The following is a 22,189-nucleotide window of genomic DNA, read 5'->3' on the forward strand; positions in this document are numbered from 1 at the left end:
ACAAATTGATCCCTACTCTTGCATGTGCAATGGTGATGTACATTTTAATGGCAAATAGGCATTTTATAAACTCAAACTTTTGAATTCAAATTACCAGGAGATAACTAACCCAATGAATTACTTACAGGTTTTAAAGAGAGCCTTACATAGAACATAAGGAGCCTGGGTGGCTCCTTGATTTAACCCCATCAACCAATCCAAGGGAGAGCTGTCTGCTCTGAGAAAGATGTACGGTCCCCCAAATCCTAGAAAGGTTCATTGTGAATTAGAATTGACTTGATGGCAGTTGGCCTGGGGTTCTGTTTGGTTTGTTTTGCATTTTTTGGCTTATTTTATAGGGCCTTTATGCATCATCTTACAAACAGTGGAGGAAACTTTCCTCAATTTGTTTACTTACTTGGGTTCTGTGGTACAGGGTATATAGCATGGCGCCGGAGGTGTGAAGTTTAGAGGTGAGTTCTGCACTTTCATAGCTATGAGGCACTATAATGCCTCTGGCCTGCATTCCCTTTTTGTTCCACAGGGATGAATAGCTAGCCTATGGGATCGTTGAGGGGTGAACAGAAGGCCTGCCACAGGTATAGTGGCTACTTCATGAGTTGCTGCTGTTATTGGTTGTCACCCAGTTGATTCCATGTCCCAGTGACCTCGTGCATGCAGGGAGAACTGCTCCTTAGAGTTTTCAAGACTGTAGTCTTTCAGAAGCAGATTGACAGCCCTCTGTCTTCTAAGGAGCCTCTGGGTTGGTTTGAACAGTCATCTGTTTTCAGTCTAGCACTTAGCCATGTACCCCATCCAACAATTAATGCTCAATAAATAATGCATTTATCATATAAAAAGGAGCAGGACATAACCAAGAATTTCTCGAAACATGGTGCTGAATCAAAATAAAAAAGAATCACATTACAATATTTATTCAAATTAGTTTAGTAGGTAACTTGGGTCCTTTTTCAGACACTCGACTGAATTGTTTCACTGGTGGTCCATTTGATATTAATACTTACCCCTCCGACTCGTTCAAAGTGGTCTCCATCTTTGTCAAAGTCGATCAGGTATCCATTAAACGTCCAGGTGAACATGATGTCTAGTGAGGGGTCATGAGTTACCTGGCATGGAAGAACAATGCTTTCTCCAACCATGACATCCATACTGGAAGGGGGTACCATTACCTTTGTTGGATCTGGAGCGTTAACACAAAACAAAACAACAGAAAGGAGTCATCTCATGAACTTGTGTTTTATTTTTTATTCTTGTTCTAATACTGTGACCAGCAAATCTCAGTTGTCTGGGAAGCACAGACAAAGGACAAGAGGTCATTTTTAATCTGAAAAGATGAAAACACCAATTATATGAACTTCCCCAGAGCAACACAACTCAGATGGAGAGCACAGAGGTTGTCTCTAGAGATGCTCACGGAAGGGCCCATGTTGGGGCAGCCTGCCCCCAAACATTCTCGTGAAGCAGTTTTCCCATCTTGTGCTGAGTCCCTAGAAAGCAGCATTTCAGCTGAGGGCAAAAGGAAAAAACCATGTTAACATGAATGTCCTGGGATTTTACATATATATAATGAGTGTAATGCAATTAATGCCTACTAGAGGAAATTTAGAAAATTCAAAAAAATGAAGAGATAAAAAACAAACATATATATACCTATTTTCATATTACCCAGATAAAGCCTTAATTTTCATTTTGGTGTGTTATCTCCCACCTTTCTGGTGCATAGTTTTTCAGCTGTCTTCTTTTGCATTGATAAAAACTTACTCTGCATGCATATGAATTGTCCTGCCTTTCCCCTCTCCTTATAATAAAGGCATGCTCATATTGTGTGTGTGTGTGTTTTAAACTACATGATGTACTATTATGTTTGCAGCATTAGCTGTTTTACAGAGCCCTGATGACTTAGTGGTTACAAGTTGGGCTGTTAATCGCAAAGTTCGCAGCTCAAACTACATGGCCGAATCAATACCAGGCGGGCTTCTAACAGCAAGTGACCTTGAATCTCCCCCACCCATGTGGAGCTGACCTGAGCTGGCTGAAATAAGCAGCAGCAAGTGGCCTTGAATCTCCCACACACCCGCGGAGCTGACCAGAGCTGGCTATGTAAAGCAGCTTTGCAAGTTTTTTTCCCTCTTTCTTTTGTTCACAGCCCGTTTGGCTCAGTGCCCACTTTGTTCTCGACCCACCGCTCTGCACCCAGCACGAATACACGCGGAACCAGGAAGACACCTTACATTCCAGAAACCCGGACATACCTGAATTTCCCAATCCCTGACTACTTTACCTTATATGGATTCAAGACAGCCCACTCACATGTTCCCAGGCTATATAAACCCCACTCCTGTAGTCTGGAGTGCCACTCCCTCGGCCCGGACACAGTAGACCCTGGGACTTTGCTCAGGCTGGTTTTTCTCCCCAATAAAGCCTATTTGCTCAAATTCGACTGATTTAGTCTCGGGCGCTTCTCGAGTACCCTACACAAACCACCAGTGTTTCCGAGGGAAAACGACTGGCTTTCTGCTCCTCTAGAGTTACTTGTCTTAGAAATGTACAGAGGCAGTTCGACTCTTTCCTATAGCGTAGCTATGACTCAGCATCCCCTCAATAGCAGTAAGTCTGGCTTGGGACTAACCATTTTGGAAAATACTAAGTATTTTAGCAAATTTTAATATATGTGTAAATCTAATTATAAATAATGCTGTGGTTAACATCAGTGACAAAATAAAATACCGATATTCTTTCTTCAGAACTTATTTTTTTTAACTCATCCTTTACCTTATGGTTTTTGGTGGGGGATGAATTGGGTTTGCTTAGCTGAAATACTTCATAAATTCCAACAACTACGTTTACATATAAAAATGAGCTCTTGTGGTGGTATGGCTAAAAACTGTACTGTTAACTGAAAGGTTGGAGGTTTGAATCCAGCAGCTGCTTTCAGGGAGAAAAGACCTGGCGACCGACCTCTGTAAGGATTACAGTCCAGGGCAGTCCAATGAGGGCAGCTCGACGGTGCAGTGTGGGGTCATTGTGAATTGGAATCAATGATTCAACAAAGTATTCTTTCCCCCTTAATTCTAATACTAATAACAAAATCACTTACTGTTGAGTCAACTCCTACTCATGATGAAACTATGTTTGCCAGAGCAGAACTGTGCTCCAGAAGGGTTCCAGTGGCTGTTTGTATTTTAAGCTATGAATTGCCAGGCTTTTCTGAAGAGCCTCTGAGTAGACTCCGGACTTTGAGCTTCTGGTTAGCAGCTAAGCTTGTTAACCATTCGAAGCACGCAGAAACTCTGACATACAAATAACCTTTTGTTTTGCATGAAACATGATGTCTGGATGGTGTCAGAGGGTGTAGTGGTGAAAGGCAGTTTGAGTTCTGTGGTAGTTCCATTTTCTGTTGTCAATTTGAGACTTATGAGTGAAGCGGTGGAGTTTAGCTTGCCAATCAGATCACAGCTTGATGACCTCATTTTGGAGGCACTGAGGAGATAAATAGTTCTCAGGAGGTGAGGCACATGCTTACTCCCTGGGAGAAATTGCAGCTGACAAGACACATGGAGCTATCATAGTGCCCGAGCTGGAGGAGCCACCCGAAGACCCCTTCCGGTGCTCAGATGCTTACGATGCCACAGGATCCACAAGACTTTCCACCCACTGGCCTGTGATCTTTCTGCTTTTGGTGTCATTGCATGGATTTTGTGAGTCTCAAGAGGAATTTATAGATCAGTGTCAGATACGTGGGCTAATATCAGACTTATGGACTTGATCTGGACAGGACTGGGATGTCTTCTTAATATACAATTACTCTTTATAAAAATCTCTTTCTTATACACCTTAAGTGTCTATAAATTTGTTTCTCTAGTCTACTCAGACTAACACAAGTTCAATATAAAGCCCACAATGTACCTATAAAATTAAATTCTGAATTCAACTATATTCCTGATATTTCTATATACTAAATTATAGCAGAACAAATCAAACAAATAAAAAGGCAAACCAATCATAGAAGGACATTGGCGAGTATCTTATAAGTTCATAAGATTGTGCTTCAGGCTATGAGGTATATATAAATATTTATTAAGTGGCCTTCTGGGATTACAATCACAGCTTGGGATTTTGAAATTACATCTCCAAGAGACTGCTGGTGGGTTTTACCAACCAAAACCCAATCCCCAAATTGACTTTTTAAGGAGAGTTTTTAAAAGCAATTTTTCTATTCTTTTCCAAGTAAGGAAAGCAAATATTTCAAGTTGGGAGAAGTGGGAACCTCTTTCTCCATACAAAGATTGTGATCTAGTTATGGGAAGCACCTTTGCTACTTTCTGAAAATAGAGATGACGATAAGTGCACTGATATTGAATGAGTGATATCCACGAAGCGAGAATCAAATAATAGGCAATACCCCAAGGATGACAGGAGGGAAATTCCTCTCTGTGAAACCTCAGGCTTTTGAGAACCAATCAAATCTGCCTGCTTGATTCGCTGGCTTTCAAGAATAGATAGACACTCACTATTTTTTAATGCTGAAAGTAGGTGAGAGAAAATCTTATTTTAAGCAAAAATATAAGAATGGCTATTTTGACATATTTAAAATTTTGAATTCATATTGTCTTCATCTATACAATAAAAATACTGAACTTGATAGTTTCTATTTGGAACAAGTGTAGTCTTGTTTTTTGTAACTGGCAGCATGGTTATAGCAGGTGCTGAGAAGCATTTTCTTCTGCCACTCATACTGCATTCTCTTTCCCTAGCAAGTCCCTCTGTTGGTTGTGGTTCTTGACCTGGTGGGTGGACTCAATACTTTATTTCTGAAAGTTCTTAGGTATTTATCACCATAGCATAATTGTGTTACTATAGAGGTCCATTTAACTTAATCAGAAGGAATGGTAGTATTAAATGAAGTAGTAAATAATCTGATATTCCAGATTTACTCAGTACCTCCATTATTTATTATTAATAAAATTTGACTTTGGTATTTAGAATCAGTCACACCAGCCAACATGATGATTCTCATCTCTGTCTGGGGAACCAGTGGTTGGCTTGAAGAGCTCCAAGGTGCTCCAAGGAGTTCTTTACTTCCAGATCAATGGAATCAGTGTTGCTTCTCCAACTGGGAGCATTTCTCCCTTTGGAAATAAGACCTGTAGACTTTCAGAGCATCGGGTCCTGGGGACAGAGGACAATTTTTTTGCAAATGGGTCAATGGGAATAATAGTGAGTGGTGCCACACCATTTCCACACCTTGGTTCCCAGACCCTGCATCCTGACTACATGAGAAAATTTACCTTACTGGTTGGTTTACAGCACATACAGCTTTCTTGATTGTTCCAAGCTTACAAGGTATTGACACCTGGAATTGTAAAAATTCCTTTAGAACAGCGGTTCTCAACCTGTGGGTCGTGACCCCTTTTGGGGGTCAAAGAACCCTTTCACAGGGGTCACCCGATTCACAACAGTAGCAAAATTACAGTTATGAAGTCTCAAGGAAAATAATTGTATGGTTGGGGTCACCACAGCATGAGGAACTGTATGAAAGGGTCAGGGCATTAGGAAAGTTGGGGACCACGGCTTTAAAAGAACACTTCATGTGCTAGCGATGCCGCTGCTGCAGGATGTTGGGGAGGACAGCTAGAGCAGGACAGTCCTTGACCATGGGCCCATCACCATACTTCATTGCCTATAACATTCCGAGCCTGATCTGGGGCAGTCCTTTTCTGGACAGTGCACAAAGGCATTGTGTGATTCCACAGATAGTAGTTTCACCAGAAGCATTAAAGGTGGAAAAGGCAAATCCATATGCAGAGTAAATATCTGCCTCGGTAGGACAAAACAAAGTCTGTTCAGGGATGGAAGTGATCCATTATAAGCACCACCAGGCTGCTCGTGGATCACCTTCAGGAGCGTTGCAGTAGTAGAGGCCGCAGTGCTGGGCTCTGGTGCTGGCAGAATGGGCACTCAGCAGAGGGGTGGCCAGGCCAGCCTTGGGGAGTAGGTTTGTTTTGCTGAGTTCATGCATATTCTCTACTCCTACCACCCTGGCCACTTGGCTCATGATCCCATTTGGAAATCATAAGAATGACTGAGGTAAGAGGAGGACTGATTTCCATACAATATATCATCCTATCCACTTGATCCTCTGTTATGTTCACCTTTTGGTTATCATTCGCATGAAATACAAATTTCTTCTTTGACCCATTCAGAGAGGTCTATCCACATACCTTTCCCTTCTTGTCACCAATTTTCCAATTATGTTCCTTCCAAGTCTGTGGCCATCAAACAAACCCATTTGTCACAGTATATAAATATGTATTTGACCACTTCTCGTTGCAAGAAAAATTTAAAACTAGGCACACTTCTCAAAGTTCTGCCAGTTGGGGCTGTTCTTTTCAGTAGCATCTTTCAGGTTAGTTCCAGTAAATGCCACACTGCTGCTGCTGTCCACTTATGAGTGATGCCTGCACATCACACAGAAGCATCTATAAGCCAGGCGTGAATTCACTCGTCATCAGTCAGCTCATTGAAAGGAGCTGTCCATAGCATGCCCTAAGAGCACACTCTCATGAGAAGAGAGGTCATATAGCAGGAGTGGGTACCATGGGTGTTTGGGTAACTTACTTGGATTCAGGTCCTCCTCACACTCATTTTATATGTACCAATTCCATTTAATTCTGGGAGCTGCTGTGCCTGTCTGCTTTATGTTCCTGTATATCAGTTCACGAGGGGCAAGTCGGGTCACACAGTTTCTAAACTGTGGAAATCGCCAAAGGAGCTACATGTGTTGCCTGTCAAGCAAAGACAATGGCCATCTCGGGAGTATCTCTGAGATCCTTAGGGCTGTTGGAAGGAACACAAGGAGCAAGGCTTTCTTGGCTTCAAAGGTGGGGCCACAGTCTTTTAGATCTCAAAGGATGGGGTGATTTAGTTTGTTGTGCCAGTCTGGCTGATAAACACAAGTGGGATTAATTGAAGGGCGGAGAGATAAATGGCTTGGTGAGCCTTGCCTTTCTTGTCTCTAGCTCTTTGAACATCCGACCAGTGTGTGGCTGCCTTGCTTGTTCTGTGCCTCAGTTTACAGGCTACACTACCTGTAGGACGCCTAGCCTGTTGACTGTGTTTCTGTAAGCTGAGGTCCCTTTAAGACCACATGATTGAAATGTACATCTCTGGAGCTGGGGACTGACAGTTGGTGACCTAGCTGACAGTTGGTGACCTACCTTGCTGTTTGCTGCCTGTGCTGGAATAGCCTAGCGCTCTCTACAGAGGACTACCTGGCGGCCCTCAAAACTTGAAGGACTGCCAGTGTCTCACAACTCTCTCATGGGAGTGAGTTGCACTGAGCCATTTGTACTGCTTCATAATTTAACTGTTCGTTTCTTGTGTTATATATCTATCTGTTTATAATCCAACAGTTCATTTCTTGTGTTATATCTATCTATCTTTATAAATATGTGTGTGTGTGTGTGTGTGTGTGTGTGTAATGATCAGTAATCTGGTTTTATCTCTCTAGAGAACCCTGTCTAACACATGGGGCCACAGTCTTCTAGGTTTCTAAGAGTCAGAATCAGCCTATCAGCTACCACTCAAAGCTGAGGGGTTTGGGCTGTTATGCCGCCCTAAGATATAGAAGAATGGTACCTGTTGGGATCAAAGGGCTGGAGTTGCCACTAGAATAATGGAGCTGCTTAGGGTGAAGCAGCAGGGTCGCCATCCCGAAGAGTCTGGGAAGTGGAGCTGAAACTTTTATTAAAGGTCATCTACGCAGATTCAGTGTCTGGCCAATACAAGAGTTGGAGGGATATTTCTCAGATGGTCTCAGAGAAGACAGGGTTGTTTTCAATTCTTGTTATTCCTTCCCCCCTTCAATTTCTCCCAATTACAATGGAAATGTCTATGTTGTGCCTGTTACACATTTTACTTTGGAAAAACATAATTTGTATTGTAGATTTCACAGGTTAAAAGAGCAACTTTGCCCCAGGATGAAATTATACCTAAAATCATATATATATTTCAGAAGATGGACTTGATTTAAGGTTTTCCGGATGCTGGGATAGCAGAATAGTTGCAGCAGTACATTGACAGGGAGCCGCTTGCTGTCAGGCTGGATTCAAAAGAGGATGCGCAGCAAGGGCTAGCAGTGCTGGTTGCTATGGAATCTGGCTGAAAGCAGAGGATACCAGAAAGATGTTTACTTGTGTTGTATTGAATATACATGGCAATTGACTGTGTGGATCATAACAAACTATGGACAGTCTTGAGAAATGGGACCTTCCGAGCATGGAATTATTCTCGCATGGAACCTATGCACATCAGGAGGTAGTTGTAGCAGAGAGAGAAAGGGCTTACTGCCTGGTTTAAAATTAGTCAGGTTGCACCCTCTCACCATACTTATTCAATCTGTATACTGAACAGATAAGCAGAGAAGCTGGGTTTTATGAAGAAGAACTCAGTTTCAGGAATGGAGGAAGGCTTATTAACAACTGCCATATGCAGATGACACAACTGCCTGTTGAAAATGAGGAGGAGTTTTAGTACTTGCTGATGAAGATCAAGGATTGTACCCTTCAGTATGGATGACAACTAAATACAAAAAACAAAAACAAATCCTCAAGAGTGGACCAATTGGTGACTTCATGATAAATGGAGAAAAGGTTGAAGTTGTCAAGTATTTTGTTTTGCTTGGATCCACAATCCATGCTCCTGGAAGCAGCAGTCATGAGAACAAATGATGCCCTGCATTGGTTAAGTTTGCTGCCCATGACCTCTTTAGAGTATTGAAAAACAGAGGTGTTACTTCGAGAAGTAGGGTGCATCTCACACAAGGCATGGTATTTTCATTGTCTCATATGCATGTGAAAGTTGGACATTGAATAAGGAAGACCTAAGGAAAATCGATGCATTTAAATTATGGTGCTAGCGAAGAATATTGAAAGTACCATGGACTGAACTGATGAATGAACAACCAAATCTGTCTTTCAAGTACAGCCATAATGTGCCTTATAGGTAAGGATGGTGAGGCTTCGTCTTATATACTTTGGACTGTTGTCAATAAAGACCAGTCCCTGGAGAAGGACATCATGCTTGGTACAGTGGCGAGCAAGAGGAAGATCTTTAACAGGATGAATTGGCACAGTGGCTGGATCAAGGGGATCAAACAGAAAAACAATTGTGAGGATGGCCCAGGACCAGGCAGTGTTTCGCCCCATACTACACGGGGTTGTTATGTCGGAACTAACTCAATGGCACCTACCAACAGCAGCAACAACACAATCCTAACCTCCATGCCTGTGGGTATAACACTATTTAGGAAGAGATGTTCTCTCTCTCATTCTCTTATGGAGCCCTGGACGCATAGGTGTTAAGTATTGGGTTGCTAACTACAAGGGCAGCAATGCGAAACCTCAAGAGAAAAATGGGGCTTTCTATTCTGGTAACGTTACAGCCTCAGAAACCTGCGGGGATCGGTCCTCGCCTGTCCTGTGGGATTGCTATGAGTTGGCATAGACTCGATGACTTTGTGTGTGTGTTTGGATGGTCGCTGTTGTGCTAAACAGACAACTGTAGAGTGTGTCTTAAATCAGCCTTTTTTGAGCTATAATGAGATTAAACAAACAAGTGAAGCAATAGAAATGGGAGAGATGCTAAGCCCTCTGAACATCCTTCAGGAGCAGAAGTTCAGAAGGAAAGACTGTCTTTCAGAGCTGACAAAGAGCGAAGACCTTCCTCTAGAATCAGACCCTAAATTCAGACTTCTAGCCTTTGAAAATGTGAGGAAATACATATTGTTTATGATATTGCTATAGCAACAGTATGTAATTTAGACATCTCATTAGCTGGAAACAAGCTATCCATGCATAAATCATCTCTAGAACAACTGCAGGGGTATAATAAAAATTATTTGTAGCCATATGAAAATATTTGCATACAGGAAGAACTGAAAGACACAGAAACATGGTCATGGTACACAGGTGGTTCCAGAAGGTGTCTCTACAAAAGAAATGAAGTTACCACCTTAGAGAGGTAACAACAGCAATGATTGTATGTTTGAAATGTTGGCTCTGATTCTAAGTTCACACATCAAACACCGGAATGCAGAATAAAATACCCAGGCCCAGCTCCTTAAAGATGTCTTTGCTGACAACTTCTGGGCAAGCAGCAGAGGGTTGGCACATACCATGTCATTTGCAAATGTGACTCACACTTTTAATTGCCCTTTGTTTCCTGAAGACGTGTTTATCTTTTTATACATATGTAGGGACCTAGGACAGAGTCTCATAATTGGTGAACCAAGGCCCAGGAAGTTCTGTAAATACAGGACTTGGCTGGTACTGCTGCCATCTTGACAGTGCTAATTCATTAACTTAGCATTTTGTCCCTATTCATGTTCAGAGCTCTTAAGTAGGAAGAAACAATGCAAAGCAAGTCATGCACTGGACACACACCAGCAAGATCTCCTTGGGACTCTAGAAGATTAAATTAAAGAGGTTCAAAACTTCATTAGCTACTTGTCTTTCTCAAATTCTGTGTTTGTTGCATACTCCTGTTTTCTGCCTTGTGAATTCTGATACTTTTTACTTGATTAATTTCTTTAAATTTGAATATAAACATGCACAAATAAACAGATGGCTTCTTGCAAAACAAAACTGTCTCCCCTCCTTTGGTTTTAATTCATCAAGATCAGGAAGAACCTCTTTTATGACTTCTGAAGAGTCACCCGAGCTATTGTTCTGTGCACAGAACTCTCAAAGGCAATTAGAACTCAAGATGTGAACTGACGGTTAGATTTGGATGTAATTAAATAGCAACAATAAATAGAATCAACAACACCCTCAGATTTTCTTGCTCACGGCTGTTTCATTATACAGAAGTTAGTTGATTTGGAGTATTAATAATTAATATATATATATATTTACCAAGTGCTTAACCATCATATAGGTAAAGATATTATTTCATATTCTATAATGTATACACAATAGAAGGTAAACTCAGTGTTTCTCCTAAGATGACAACACTTATGAGAAAAACCCAACTGTTAATGATTGGATCAACACCAAACCTAACAGGATTCTCATCGTCTATTCTGACTTGTAGTGATGTGCAAACTCTTTCTTATTTAGTGCTTTTCTTGTCTGTAGAGTGACTGCCCATGAGTCTGCAGAATAGCAATTCCATTTCATGCTGCTTTCTTTAGGTCATGATCATGCTGACCCTTGTTTCAGGAGGCCACTTTCTCCTGTCCACTCACAGTGCTCATGTGTCCACTTGGTGCCGACCAGGAAAGTTCTCAATGCTGGGCAGTTACCCTCACTCCTGGAGGTGACTGACCATGGTGATTTTGAGGATGCTCATAACAAAACCTGTGTGCTTTTTTATACCAATTTTTATAGGTAAAAATGTTTCAATGGAGCCCACCAAAGGGCTGACAGACAGCTCAGCTCTAGCGATTCAACAGAACCTGGCCAGAGGACTCGTTTAGTAATACTTAAATGCTGCAAGAACGACTGTTGATTCGTGATCACAAGAAACCTGGGCAGCATCTCTAGGGATACATGCTACAATTCATTTAAAAATAAAATGAGTGCCTGGTCAACCATACTTATAAATTCTTCATAGAGAACACATCTAAACTTTAGATAAGACCATGAAGATTCACAGTGATCTCAAGCTAGGCCACTAACCTAGGAATACATTCAATAGGCATATACATAAAGCCTGCATTTGGAGACTCCAGGGACATAGGCATAGGCTGGGGAAGACAGGATGGGCAGCTCACATGGAAAAGCCTTGAGCATTTAGGTGCCATGAAATCCCTGTGATTGCCAAAGTAGGCAAATAAATGGGAACTTAGGTTGCTTTAATAGCATGAGGAATTTCAATGTAGAGGCTACTCTAAATAATGATAATAAAAATATAATAATAATAATGTAAACAGTAAATAATACCCCTGTTTTATTTTGCTTCAGTCAGACCATACCTTCCCAGGGACATCTTTTGAATTTATATTGTACCTGGGTTGGTGATGTTGTTATTTATTGCCTCTGAGCTTCTTCCGATCATGGTTACTCCACGTGTGCCGACTATAACTGCATAATGGGACCTTTGAGGCTGCGGCCTTTCAGAAACTGATCGCCAGATCTGTATTCTCAGATGTCTCTGGGTGGGTTCGAACCCTCAACCTAGGAACTGAGTTCTTATCCATTTGTGCTACCCAGAAGAGCCTAGGTTAGAGGACTCAAACTCACTGCCACAGAGTCAATTTCGACTTCCCTGTTACTTCCACAGCTCTTTATGGGAGTAGAAAGCCCTGTCCTTCTCTTCAGGAGTGGCTGGCAGTTTCAAACTGCTAACTTTGTGGATGGCAGCCCAATGTATAACCATTATGCCACCGGGGTTCCTGTAAATTTGTAGGAGATAAAATAACTAAGAATAGTTGGTAAAAGAGAGAGAGATTAGGGAATACATGATCATAGTCTTCAAATACATGAAGGTTTTTTAGGGAGAAATTGAACTTATTCTGTTTTTTGCTAAATCAGAAAGCAAGAACTAAACTACACACAGGAAGAACTATCTATCAATGAAAACTGTACAGGTCACAACAGAACAATGTTGAACTTGCTGACACTGGACACAACATCAGGAAGGGTTTACCACTCCAGGAGGACATCATGTTTGGTGAAGCAGAGGGCCAGTGAGGGGAAGGAAGACACTTACTGAGACGGATTAGCACAAGAGCCGCAGTGATGGAGTGGAACAAGAGGCAAGACTGAGCATTGTTCCATTCCCTGCACATGAAAGTCAACATAGCTCGGAATCAATTCCCCCACAGGTAACAACATGCTAAACATAGAAGATAAGTTGTTCCTCAGGAGATATGAGACTTTCTACTCCTGTGAAGAGGGATTGCTTTGGAAAGGCACGGGGATAGTTCTACCCTCTCCTGTAGGGCGGCTAAGAGTTGGAGTAGATTCTCTAGCAGTGAGGTTTGGGGAGGGTTGACTTGTCCCTCTCTGTGGATGCTCTGCTCCGCTCGCCCTCTGTGCACATTACTGCTTTTGCCGCTGACACCATGTATTTGGCTTCTTCTTTCTTACATTGAAGAAAAAAATATTTTAAGATTATTTTAAAATGACAGAACATTGGCTGGAAAAATATAAAGAACCCCTGAATCCTACCATGCAGACTGACAATTGTTAATATATTTCTACATTTGCTCCAATTCCTTTTCTCTTTTGCTCTTTGTATTTACCTTTTAACATTAGTGCTTCAAAGGAACTATAGACATGCTGCCTCATTGACTCTAAAAATTCTAACATGTATTTCACCAAACAAGGACACATGCATCATAACCAAGATACAATCCTCAATATAAAAAGCACCGCCCACCCCCAATTCCAGCTACGTGAACAACTGCCCCTCCCCCCAGAAGAATTTACTTTAGAGGACAACACTGAAGCTGCAGCTAGGGCAGAGGGACACGGGAGCAAATGAAGAGGGAGGAAGAGAGAGTGGAGCACATCCTGGTCCACCAGGCCTGGAGGACGATATCCCCGCTCCAAACTGCCACCGCACAGAGTGGGTCATCTGGCTGATCCCACTATGAAACACGACATTCCTCACTGACCCATGGCCCTATGGGAGGCAACACTGAGATTCAGTGTCGGATTGGCCTGGTCTGACCCAGCGACACCAAGGAAAAACACTAAAGGCATGCGCAGAGCAAACGGGGGGGGGGGGGGGCAGAGCAGGGAGCTCCTGAGGAAGTGCAAAGGAGAGACTTGAGCCAGAGCATGGCACCCCATCGGACTTGATTGGAGGGCACACCCAGAGGTCAAAAATCAGACCTTGAGCTATTTACAGGTTTTTCTTTCTTTTTTAAATTATTTTTTTCCCTTAAAAATAATCTATTCTTTTATGGGTTATTGGTTTTCTTTTTTGTTGTCATCATTGTGTTCTCTTTTGTTGCTTTGTCTTGTTTTGCCTTGTTTTTTTGGTGCATTTTATTATCTCTACAGACCTATCTAGATAAGATAGGCTGGATGAAAAGTCTGGAGGAGAATACAACGGACCGATGGTTCCAGGAGGACATCTGAGAGGTGAAGGCTGGGGTAAAGAGGTGGTGTTGACCAATCCAGGGACAGGGGAGCAACAAGTGATCCAAAAATTAGTGGTAAGGAGGGTGTGAGAGGCCTGGTAGGGATTCAGCAAGGGCAAGGTAACTGAGATAAATTACTGAAACCCAAATGAAGGCTGAGCATGATCGTGGGACAAGAGGAAAGTAAAAGGAAATAGAGGAAAGAGCTAGAAGACAAAGGGCATTTGTAGAGGTCTAAATACAGGCATGCACATATGCAAATATACTTATATAGGATGGTGAGGAAATAGATCTACGTGCATGTATTTATAGGTTTATATTAAGGCAGCAGATGGACATTGGACCTCCACTAAAGTACTTACTCAATGCAAGAACACGTTGTTCTATTAAATTGGCATTCCATAATGCACACCTTCCCAACACAATCACTGAAGACAAATGTGTGCATAAGCAAATGTGGTGAAGAAAGCTGATGGTGCCCGGCTATCAAAAGATATAGCATCTGGGGTCTTAAAGCTTGCAAATAAATAAGCATCCATCTAGCTGAGAAGCATCAAAGCCCACATGGAAGAAGCACACCAGCCTGTCTGACCACGAGGTGTAGAAGGGACCAGGTATCAGACATCAAAGGACAAAAAATCATATCAGTGGGTGCCCACCTTCCTGATATGATCACTGAAGACAAACGTGTGCATAAGCAAATGTGGTGAAGAAAGCTGATGGTGCCCAGCTATCAAAAGATATAGCGTCTGTGGTCTTAAAGGCTTGAAGATAAACAAGCTGTCATCTCTCTCAGAAGCAACAAAGCCTACATGGAAGAAGCACACCAGCCTGTGTGACCACGAAGTGTCGAAGGTATCAGGTATCAGGCATCAAAGAACAAAAAATCATATCATTGTAAATGAGGGTGAGTGCAGAGTGGAGACCCAAAGCCCATTTGTAGGCAAATGGACACCCCCTTACTGAAGGGTTGTGGGGAGGAGATGAGCCAGTCAGGGTGCAGGGTAGCAACGATGAAACATACAACTTTCCTCTAGTTCTTAAATGCTTCCTACCCTCATTATCATGATCCCAATTCTACCTTACAAATCCGGCTTAGACCAGAAGATGTACATTGGTAAAGATAGTAACTAGAAACACAGGGAATCAGGACAGATGACCCTTTCAGGACCAGTGGTGAGAGTGGTGATACTGGGAGGGTGGAGGGAAGATGGGGTAAAAGGGGAGGATCGATTACAAGGCTCTACATATAACCTCCTCCTTGGGGGATGGATAACAGAAAAGTGAAGGGAGATGTCAGACAGTGTTAAATATGACAAAATAATAATAATTTATGAATTATGAAGGGTTCATGAAGGAGGGGGGAGTGGGGAATGAGGGAGAAAAATGAGGAGTTGATATTAAGGACTCAAGCAGAAAGCAGATGTTCTGAGAATGATGATGGCAACAAATATACAAATGTGCTTGACACAATGGATGTATATATGGATTGTAATAAGAATTGTTTTGGCCCCCAATAAAATGATTAAAACAAACAAACAAACAAAAACCCAACTGCAGTACTGTTATCCTATTAACATGCCCTTCAATGCTTGCTAGCATTCTCAACTCTGTTTCTTTATATTTTAATCCAGGATTTTTTCCTGGAATGCACTTTGTATTTAACTGTCATGAGGTCGTAACCTTCCTTCAAACTAGAAGATTCTTCAGTCTTTCAAGTAGAGGGTGGCTGTGTTAGTCTGGGAGAACTAGAGAAACAAACCCAGTGACACGCATATATGTGTAAGAGAGAGCTTTATATCAGGAAAACATGCCATCCCAGTCCAGATAAAGTCCGTAAGTCTAGTACTAGTCCATAAATCCCTCTTCAGACTCACACAGCCACATGCAATGATACACAATGCAGGAAGACGGCAGGCGGGTGGGTGCAAAGTCCTGTGGATCCAATGGCAGTGGAAGCATCTGCAGGGCTAGCACAGGGCTCTGTGTGGTTCTTCCACAGGAGGTAAAAGCAGAGGTGGGGGCGGCGGGGGGTGGGGGAGTTCCCAGGTTTCTCCTTTTGAGAAGGCCACATCCACAAGAAGGTACCATGAGGCTGTGACCTACACTCCTATACTTTTATATCTTCAAGTTGACATGAAATTGTGTAAGTACCGCAATGGCTTTGAGAAACCAAGATGTGGACAGCCAATAAGTTCATTTCTTTGAAGGTCACTGATTCTAGATCCTCTCAAGTAACAGGAATACGCACATACACACACACACACACAACACCCATACATATAGACCCATAATTATTTTTCAATCTTATCCTCCAAAATTACACTCATTTGCTTAATCAACATTTTGGTCCTATATCATGAGTTTCCCATCTCCTCTGCCCACCACCTTCACACCCTCACTGCAACCATTACATGAGTTAGGTCTCTGGACCCATAGGCACAGGCCTTCATAAAGTTCTTCGACCCACCTCATTTCCCTGCTTCCCCAGTCACTGCTTTGATTCCTATGTGGTGGGAACCAAAGGAAATAAAGGAAGGAAAGATAATAAAATGGAATGAAGGGAAGATGAAACTTAGGCTGCTGGCACCTCAACTGTCTATTTTAAAATGTATACTCCAGGGAAACATGAAAGAAAGGTGATGGTCTCTAACTCCAGAGCACCTGCCCTTTAAAAATTCAAGATGTATGTTGCTCCTCCAGAAAAAAGGGTAAGTAAAGGAAATGTATTCATTCTATTAAAATTAGAACTCTGTGAGGAAAACATTTGAAAACACTATAAAATCCAACTGTTTGAATTTTCTGAAGACATGATTAGAAACCTATACATTTAGAGTAATTTGTTAGCTACATCATGTTAGCTATGACAACCTAAAAACACAGAGTAAGTTAACATCCAGGTATGTCCAAGTTCTCTTCTGATTTGGGGAAACTGGTTTCTTTCTTTCTCTTCCTACTGTGACCATCTTTGTAAGATTAACTTGCAGAAGGCAAATGCAAGCCTGCAAACACATGCTTTCTCATTTTAAGAAAAGTACATTACCAAGGAAATCCCCCATGAATTGGGATTTTACCTGAAATTATGAGGGGGTGAGTTTACACTCTGAGACAAATGTCTGGGAATAACATGGCCAGGTGGTTTGTTAGCAGAAAAGTGATGTTCTGATTTCAGGACTGTAATTGGATATATATGTTTGAAAAAGTGAATCTTGCATTTCACAGCAAAGTTGACAATCTTGGTGAATACATTGCTAACTGTCTATTGCTAGAACAAACGATTCATTACTTTTCTTACTATTCTTTTCTGTTCGGTAATTTTCGAGTCCCTGGGCGGTATAAACAAGGGTCCCTGATGGCACAGCGGGTTAAGCATTGGGCTGCTAAATGGAAGGGCAGCAGTCCTTCTCCAGAGAAAGAGGAGTCTTTTACACTCTTGCAAGTCCGAAGGGGCAGTTCTTCTCTGTCCTATAGGGACCTTAGGAGACGGAATCACCTGGATGGCAGTGAGTGAGGGTGTGTAGACAGTTGAATGCTTGGCAACTAGTTTCACAGTTCAAACCCATCCAGAAGTGTTTTGAAAAATAGATCTGACCTTCTGACTAGTCATAGCGTTGAAACCCTTATGGAGTTCAGTTCCACTCTGTACATATGGAGAAACCACGAGTAAGAATGTGGAGTCAGGGCAATTCATATGTTGTTTTTATTGTTTTTGTTGGATGTTATGAAGCTCTACATCTTAAAGCAGCTGCCAAAACAAGCAAGGACAGATTTTTCATTTTCTATCAGTCTTCCCCTCATCTTCTATGCCCACCCCCACCCCACAACCTGAGCCAGTTTTCAGAAATGGGCCAATTCTGCATGGAGGTATCCTTAAATATATATGCACAACACTGCTCAGCATCCTCTTCAGGCTGCTTCTTCAGGCACGGATTAGTTTCTTTGTTGAATCTGCTGTCTCTTCTGGTGGCCAACTTACTCAAGTACTTTCTCATTTTAGCTCAGAACTTCATCTTCCAAGGGGGGTTTATTCCCTGTCATGAGCACTTCTCCTTAGTCTGTGGCTGTAAGGATCTAAAATTAGTTTTTATGAGAAATTTGGGGTTTTCACCCATAACCAAAACACCAGCCACACTGTCACCAAGTCAATTCCAACCCGTAGCAGTTCCCTCGGGGAGAGTCACGCTGCCCTTTTAGGTTTTCAAGACCGCACATCTTTACTGGAACAGATGGTCTCACCTTCCTCCTGCGGAGCAGGTGGTGGTTTTGAACATCAGATCTTGGGGCGAATAGCCCAACGTTTAAACATGGCACAAGAAGGCCTCCTTTAGTTTATTTGTTTTCTTTTTTTTACCAAATGTCATACTCAATTAGCATATCATCCAGTATGCCACAATAAAATTCCCTTTAAGGGTCTCAAACCTGGGTGGAGAATATTTTCCCCCATTTCACAGGTAGGGAGTCTTCATCTTGACCCTGACTTTTGGCAAAGGATTAGGTGCCAAACATTCTGAAGAAAACAGAACCTATTTATCTAGAGCGATTTTCCCAAAGTGGGCAGTCCCCTCCTTTAGAGGATGCTGGGATTATCCAGGGGCCTTCAAAAGCAGATAGCTCACCTTTATCCTGGATGATGGGCTTTACTGCAGAAGTTTTTCATTGCCAGAGGGGCACTGAGTAAATTGTTTCCTTTTCCTGAAAAGGGGTAGTAAGTTTGGGAGCCTATGATGTAGAAAATATCATGTCTTTATGGATTTGACTAGGAGCATTGAGGAACAAATTCATAGATTTGTGTCAGAAAGAGCTTTGTGTACAAGATCAATTGAATGTTGAGAAAACAGATCAGCCCAATCCAGATCAAGTCCATCCATCCGATATTAGCCCATATGTCCAATACCAATCTGTAAAGTCCTCTTCAGACTCACAAAACACATGAAATGATGCCGAATGCAGGAAGATCACAGGCCAGTGGGTGAGAAGTCTTGTGGATCCAGTGGCATTGTAAGCATCTCAGCGCTGGCAGGGGTCTCCACATGGCTCCTCCAGCTCAGGACACGAGTGGTTCCATGTGTCTGGTCAGCTGCAATGTCTTCTGGGGAGTGAGTGTGTGCCCTGCCTTCAGCAAGCTCTTAATCTCCTTAGTGCCTCCAAATGAGGTCATCAAGCTGTGGTCTGACAGACAGGCAAACGTCACTCCTTCACTCATAAGTCTCACATTGACCACAGATTATGGAACTACCACAGACTGAAAGTTTGGTTATTAAAACTACCAGCTACTCCTCAGGAGAAAGATGAAGCTGTCTGCTCCAGTAATGATGTACAACTTCAGACACCTTTCATAGGGCCACCATGGGTCCAGGCAGGGCTCTGTGGCAGTTTGGGTTTAGGTTTAGTTTCAGAGGCTCCATTTTTGTTATAATTAATATTATTTTTTAAAATCCTCTGGACGTCTAATTTTCTTTACATCTTCGTTTTCATTAGGATTTGTTTTCTGTTGAGCAGCTATGCCTGTAACTTGGGAATTTTTAGAACGTAAAATCACATGTAGGCTATTTTTCTTAACAGCTTCCTTGTTTGTCCTGCCTCAAGATTTTGTCCACACAATTAAAATGTGACCTTGTGTGAAGAAGAGAAAGGGGGCAAGCTGGGAAAACACAAACTAAAAACAAAGCTTTTATCTTGTTTGGAGACAGGCTCCTCTGCCCTTTACAGCTGTGTGTGTGGTGGGGGAGGGGGTAGTGATGGCACTGGGCACTTTCATAAGTCAAGGTTTTGAATTGATTCGTGCCCAGAAGCACTGCCCTGTAGAGTTGTGACCCGGTTTGAACCACTTGTGCAACTTGACAAATGACACGAGGACAATACACACGGCAAATTCTGACCCCGGTCTGACTGAGCTGAGGTGGGAGCCTTCTGGAAAGCAATCTACAAATTGCCTCTGAGCAGAATGCTTACTGATCTATTTTCAAGGACTTGGGAAAAAGAAAGTAAACAACAACCACCGAGCAGAGCTGTTTATAAGCTGGGCTGCCACATATGGAAACTGCTATGCACAGGCCAGTTGAGGGTGGCCAAGTAAAGATACCGGGGGGAATTGCTAAGTGGTAATCAATGTTATTAGGTTTACCTGGTGTAAAACTGCAGCAGGGAGCACCGATTTAATTATGCAGCCTGCTTTAGTGCCGCCCAAGTATTCTTGATGGGCTTCCAAGTCTCCTTGTTGTTTACAATTATTAATAAGGGAGTTTAAAAAAAACAAAAAAATCATTATTTGTCTAAAACCCACCTTTGTCAACCTCTTTGCTCTTATTCCGACCTACTTCCAGGGAAAGCAAACTTCTTGACTGTTTTGGGCCGTATTTTCGAAGCATGGAGTATCAGCTGAGACGTCTTTCCAAATGCCAGGAGTTCTCTGCAGGTCCCTAAGCTCCCACGCCTCAACAATAACGGGGGTGGGGGAGTGATGAAGTAATTGACCATGTATGTTTTGAAGGTTTCTTTCAAAATTATGATTTAAGAGAAATGGTCATCTGAAAAGGCAATTGGAAACTGTCTTCCTAGTGACAAATTAGATAAATGGTAACTTTCAGTCAAGGTATAATTACAAGGACTCTATGGCGGGCCCTGAAGTGTGATGGGAGATTGAAGAAAAAAAAGAATGCTAAATGGGAACCACAGGTATCTATTACCCATGGAGAAAAATTTTCATTAAATAATAATTATAGTTCTCTCTGCTGAGGAGGAGGGATTACAAGCCTGGTTCTTTCAGCTGCTTCACATGAGTAGTTCTTCTTATGAGTCACTGGGCAAAATGGGCCCAAAGAAATCCTATTAAGGAAATAAAGTAAATCCCATCATAATACTCAAAACTCACTGCCACCTAGTTGATGCCACCTAGTTGATGCAGGGTAGAACTGCCCTGTGGGCTTCATAGGTGATAGCAATGGAACTGTTCAGCTTTCTCTCGCCGAACAGATAGATGGTGACTTTGAACTGCTGATGTTGTTGCTTCAAGCCTAATGCCTAACCCACTACACCACTCCTCCGATCTCATTATACTCAAAGCAAACTCACTGCCATTGGGTTGATGCCAACTCATGGCAATCCTATAGGACCAGATACAGCTGGCCCTTGTGAGCTTCCAGACGGTGACTCTTCACCAGAGTAGAAAGCCTTGTGTTTCTCCTTCAGCTCAGTTGGTGGTTTTCAACTGCTGACTCGCGGCTTTGCGGCCAGGGATCCTCAGTCCCATCATAGACAATACAAAAGAAGGACCACAGGCCTTTGCTGCTTAAAGACATGCATTATGTCTCTGATGAGTATATGGACCGCATCTACTAGAAATATTTACCTAAAGTATTAGAGAAATGAAGTATACACCTTGAGGCAAGGACAGGGAATTCCAAAGACGCTACCTTCCACAGTCATTTCAAGTCCAGGGACAAGAGCCGGGTACCCAGTCACGCAGTCAGCAGGGAGAAGATTCCCATTCTAGACAGCAGGTGGTGCTGGAACCTCAGCAGAAGGAGAAGTGCCCACCTTTTTCTTTATCCTGCTCCTGTCACCAATTTTCTACCTGTTTTCAAATTCCTCAGTTTAAAAACTTGACTTCTTTGCAAAGCAGCAAAGCCTCGTGGATTCCACAGCAATATTTCATTGTTTGCTGACAGATTTGAGAAAAGGTCACCGAGGAGCATCAGGAGCCTAAACCTGGGGCACCATGGTCTTGGTGGACACCATTAGCCACCCTCCTGTTCGCTGACGCAGGGAGGATTGACTTGTAAAGCTTTCAGCAAAATGTAATCAGACAAAGTCTAGCAGTGGCCCCGCCTCCCCGAGATTCTGCGATCCACCATGGAATCACTTGCCTAGGGGCTCTCTGTAACTCTAGGTGAGCTTTTTCACAAAACCATACAGAGTGGACAATGTATTAAAAAGTTCTACCCAAAAGAAAAAGAAACCTCACAAACAAAATAAAACAAAACAGCCCAAACCCCAGCAGCTGTGGAGCCACTCTCTGCTCATGGTCACTCTGTTGTCGGGGCCGAATTGTGCTCCACAGCATTGGCGTTCTCAGAAGTCGATTAAGGTTTTCTCTTC

The 22,189-nt window shown here is 42.4% G+C and overlaps 1 protein-coding gene across 1 annotated transcript in view; it reads right to left on the minus strand.

The window, feature by feature from the left end:
- Positions 1-22,189, minus strand: part of CNTN4 (contactin 4) — a 626,036-nt gene that overhangs the window by 44,862 nt on the left and 558,985 nt on the right. The window contains exon 12 of the mRNA XM_075549881.1: positions 1,005-1,180. Within this exon, the coding sequence (XP_075405996.1) occupies positions 1,005-1,180 (176 nt within the window). The remainder of the gene's footprint in view (positions 1-1,004; positions 1,181-22,189) is intronic.

The sequence above is a fragment of the Tenrec ecaudatus genome, chromosome 5 (genome assembly GCF_050624435.1).
Source record: "Tenrec ecaudatus isolate mTenEca1 chromosome 5, mTenEca1.hap1, whole genome shotgun sequence".
In the NCBI taxonomy this organism is placed as follows: domain Eukaryota; kingdom Metazoa; phylum Chordata; class Mammalia; order Afrosoricida; family Tenrecidae; genus Tenrec; species Tenrec ecaudatus.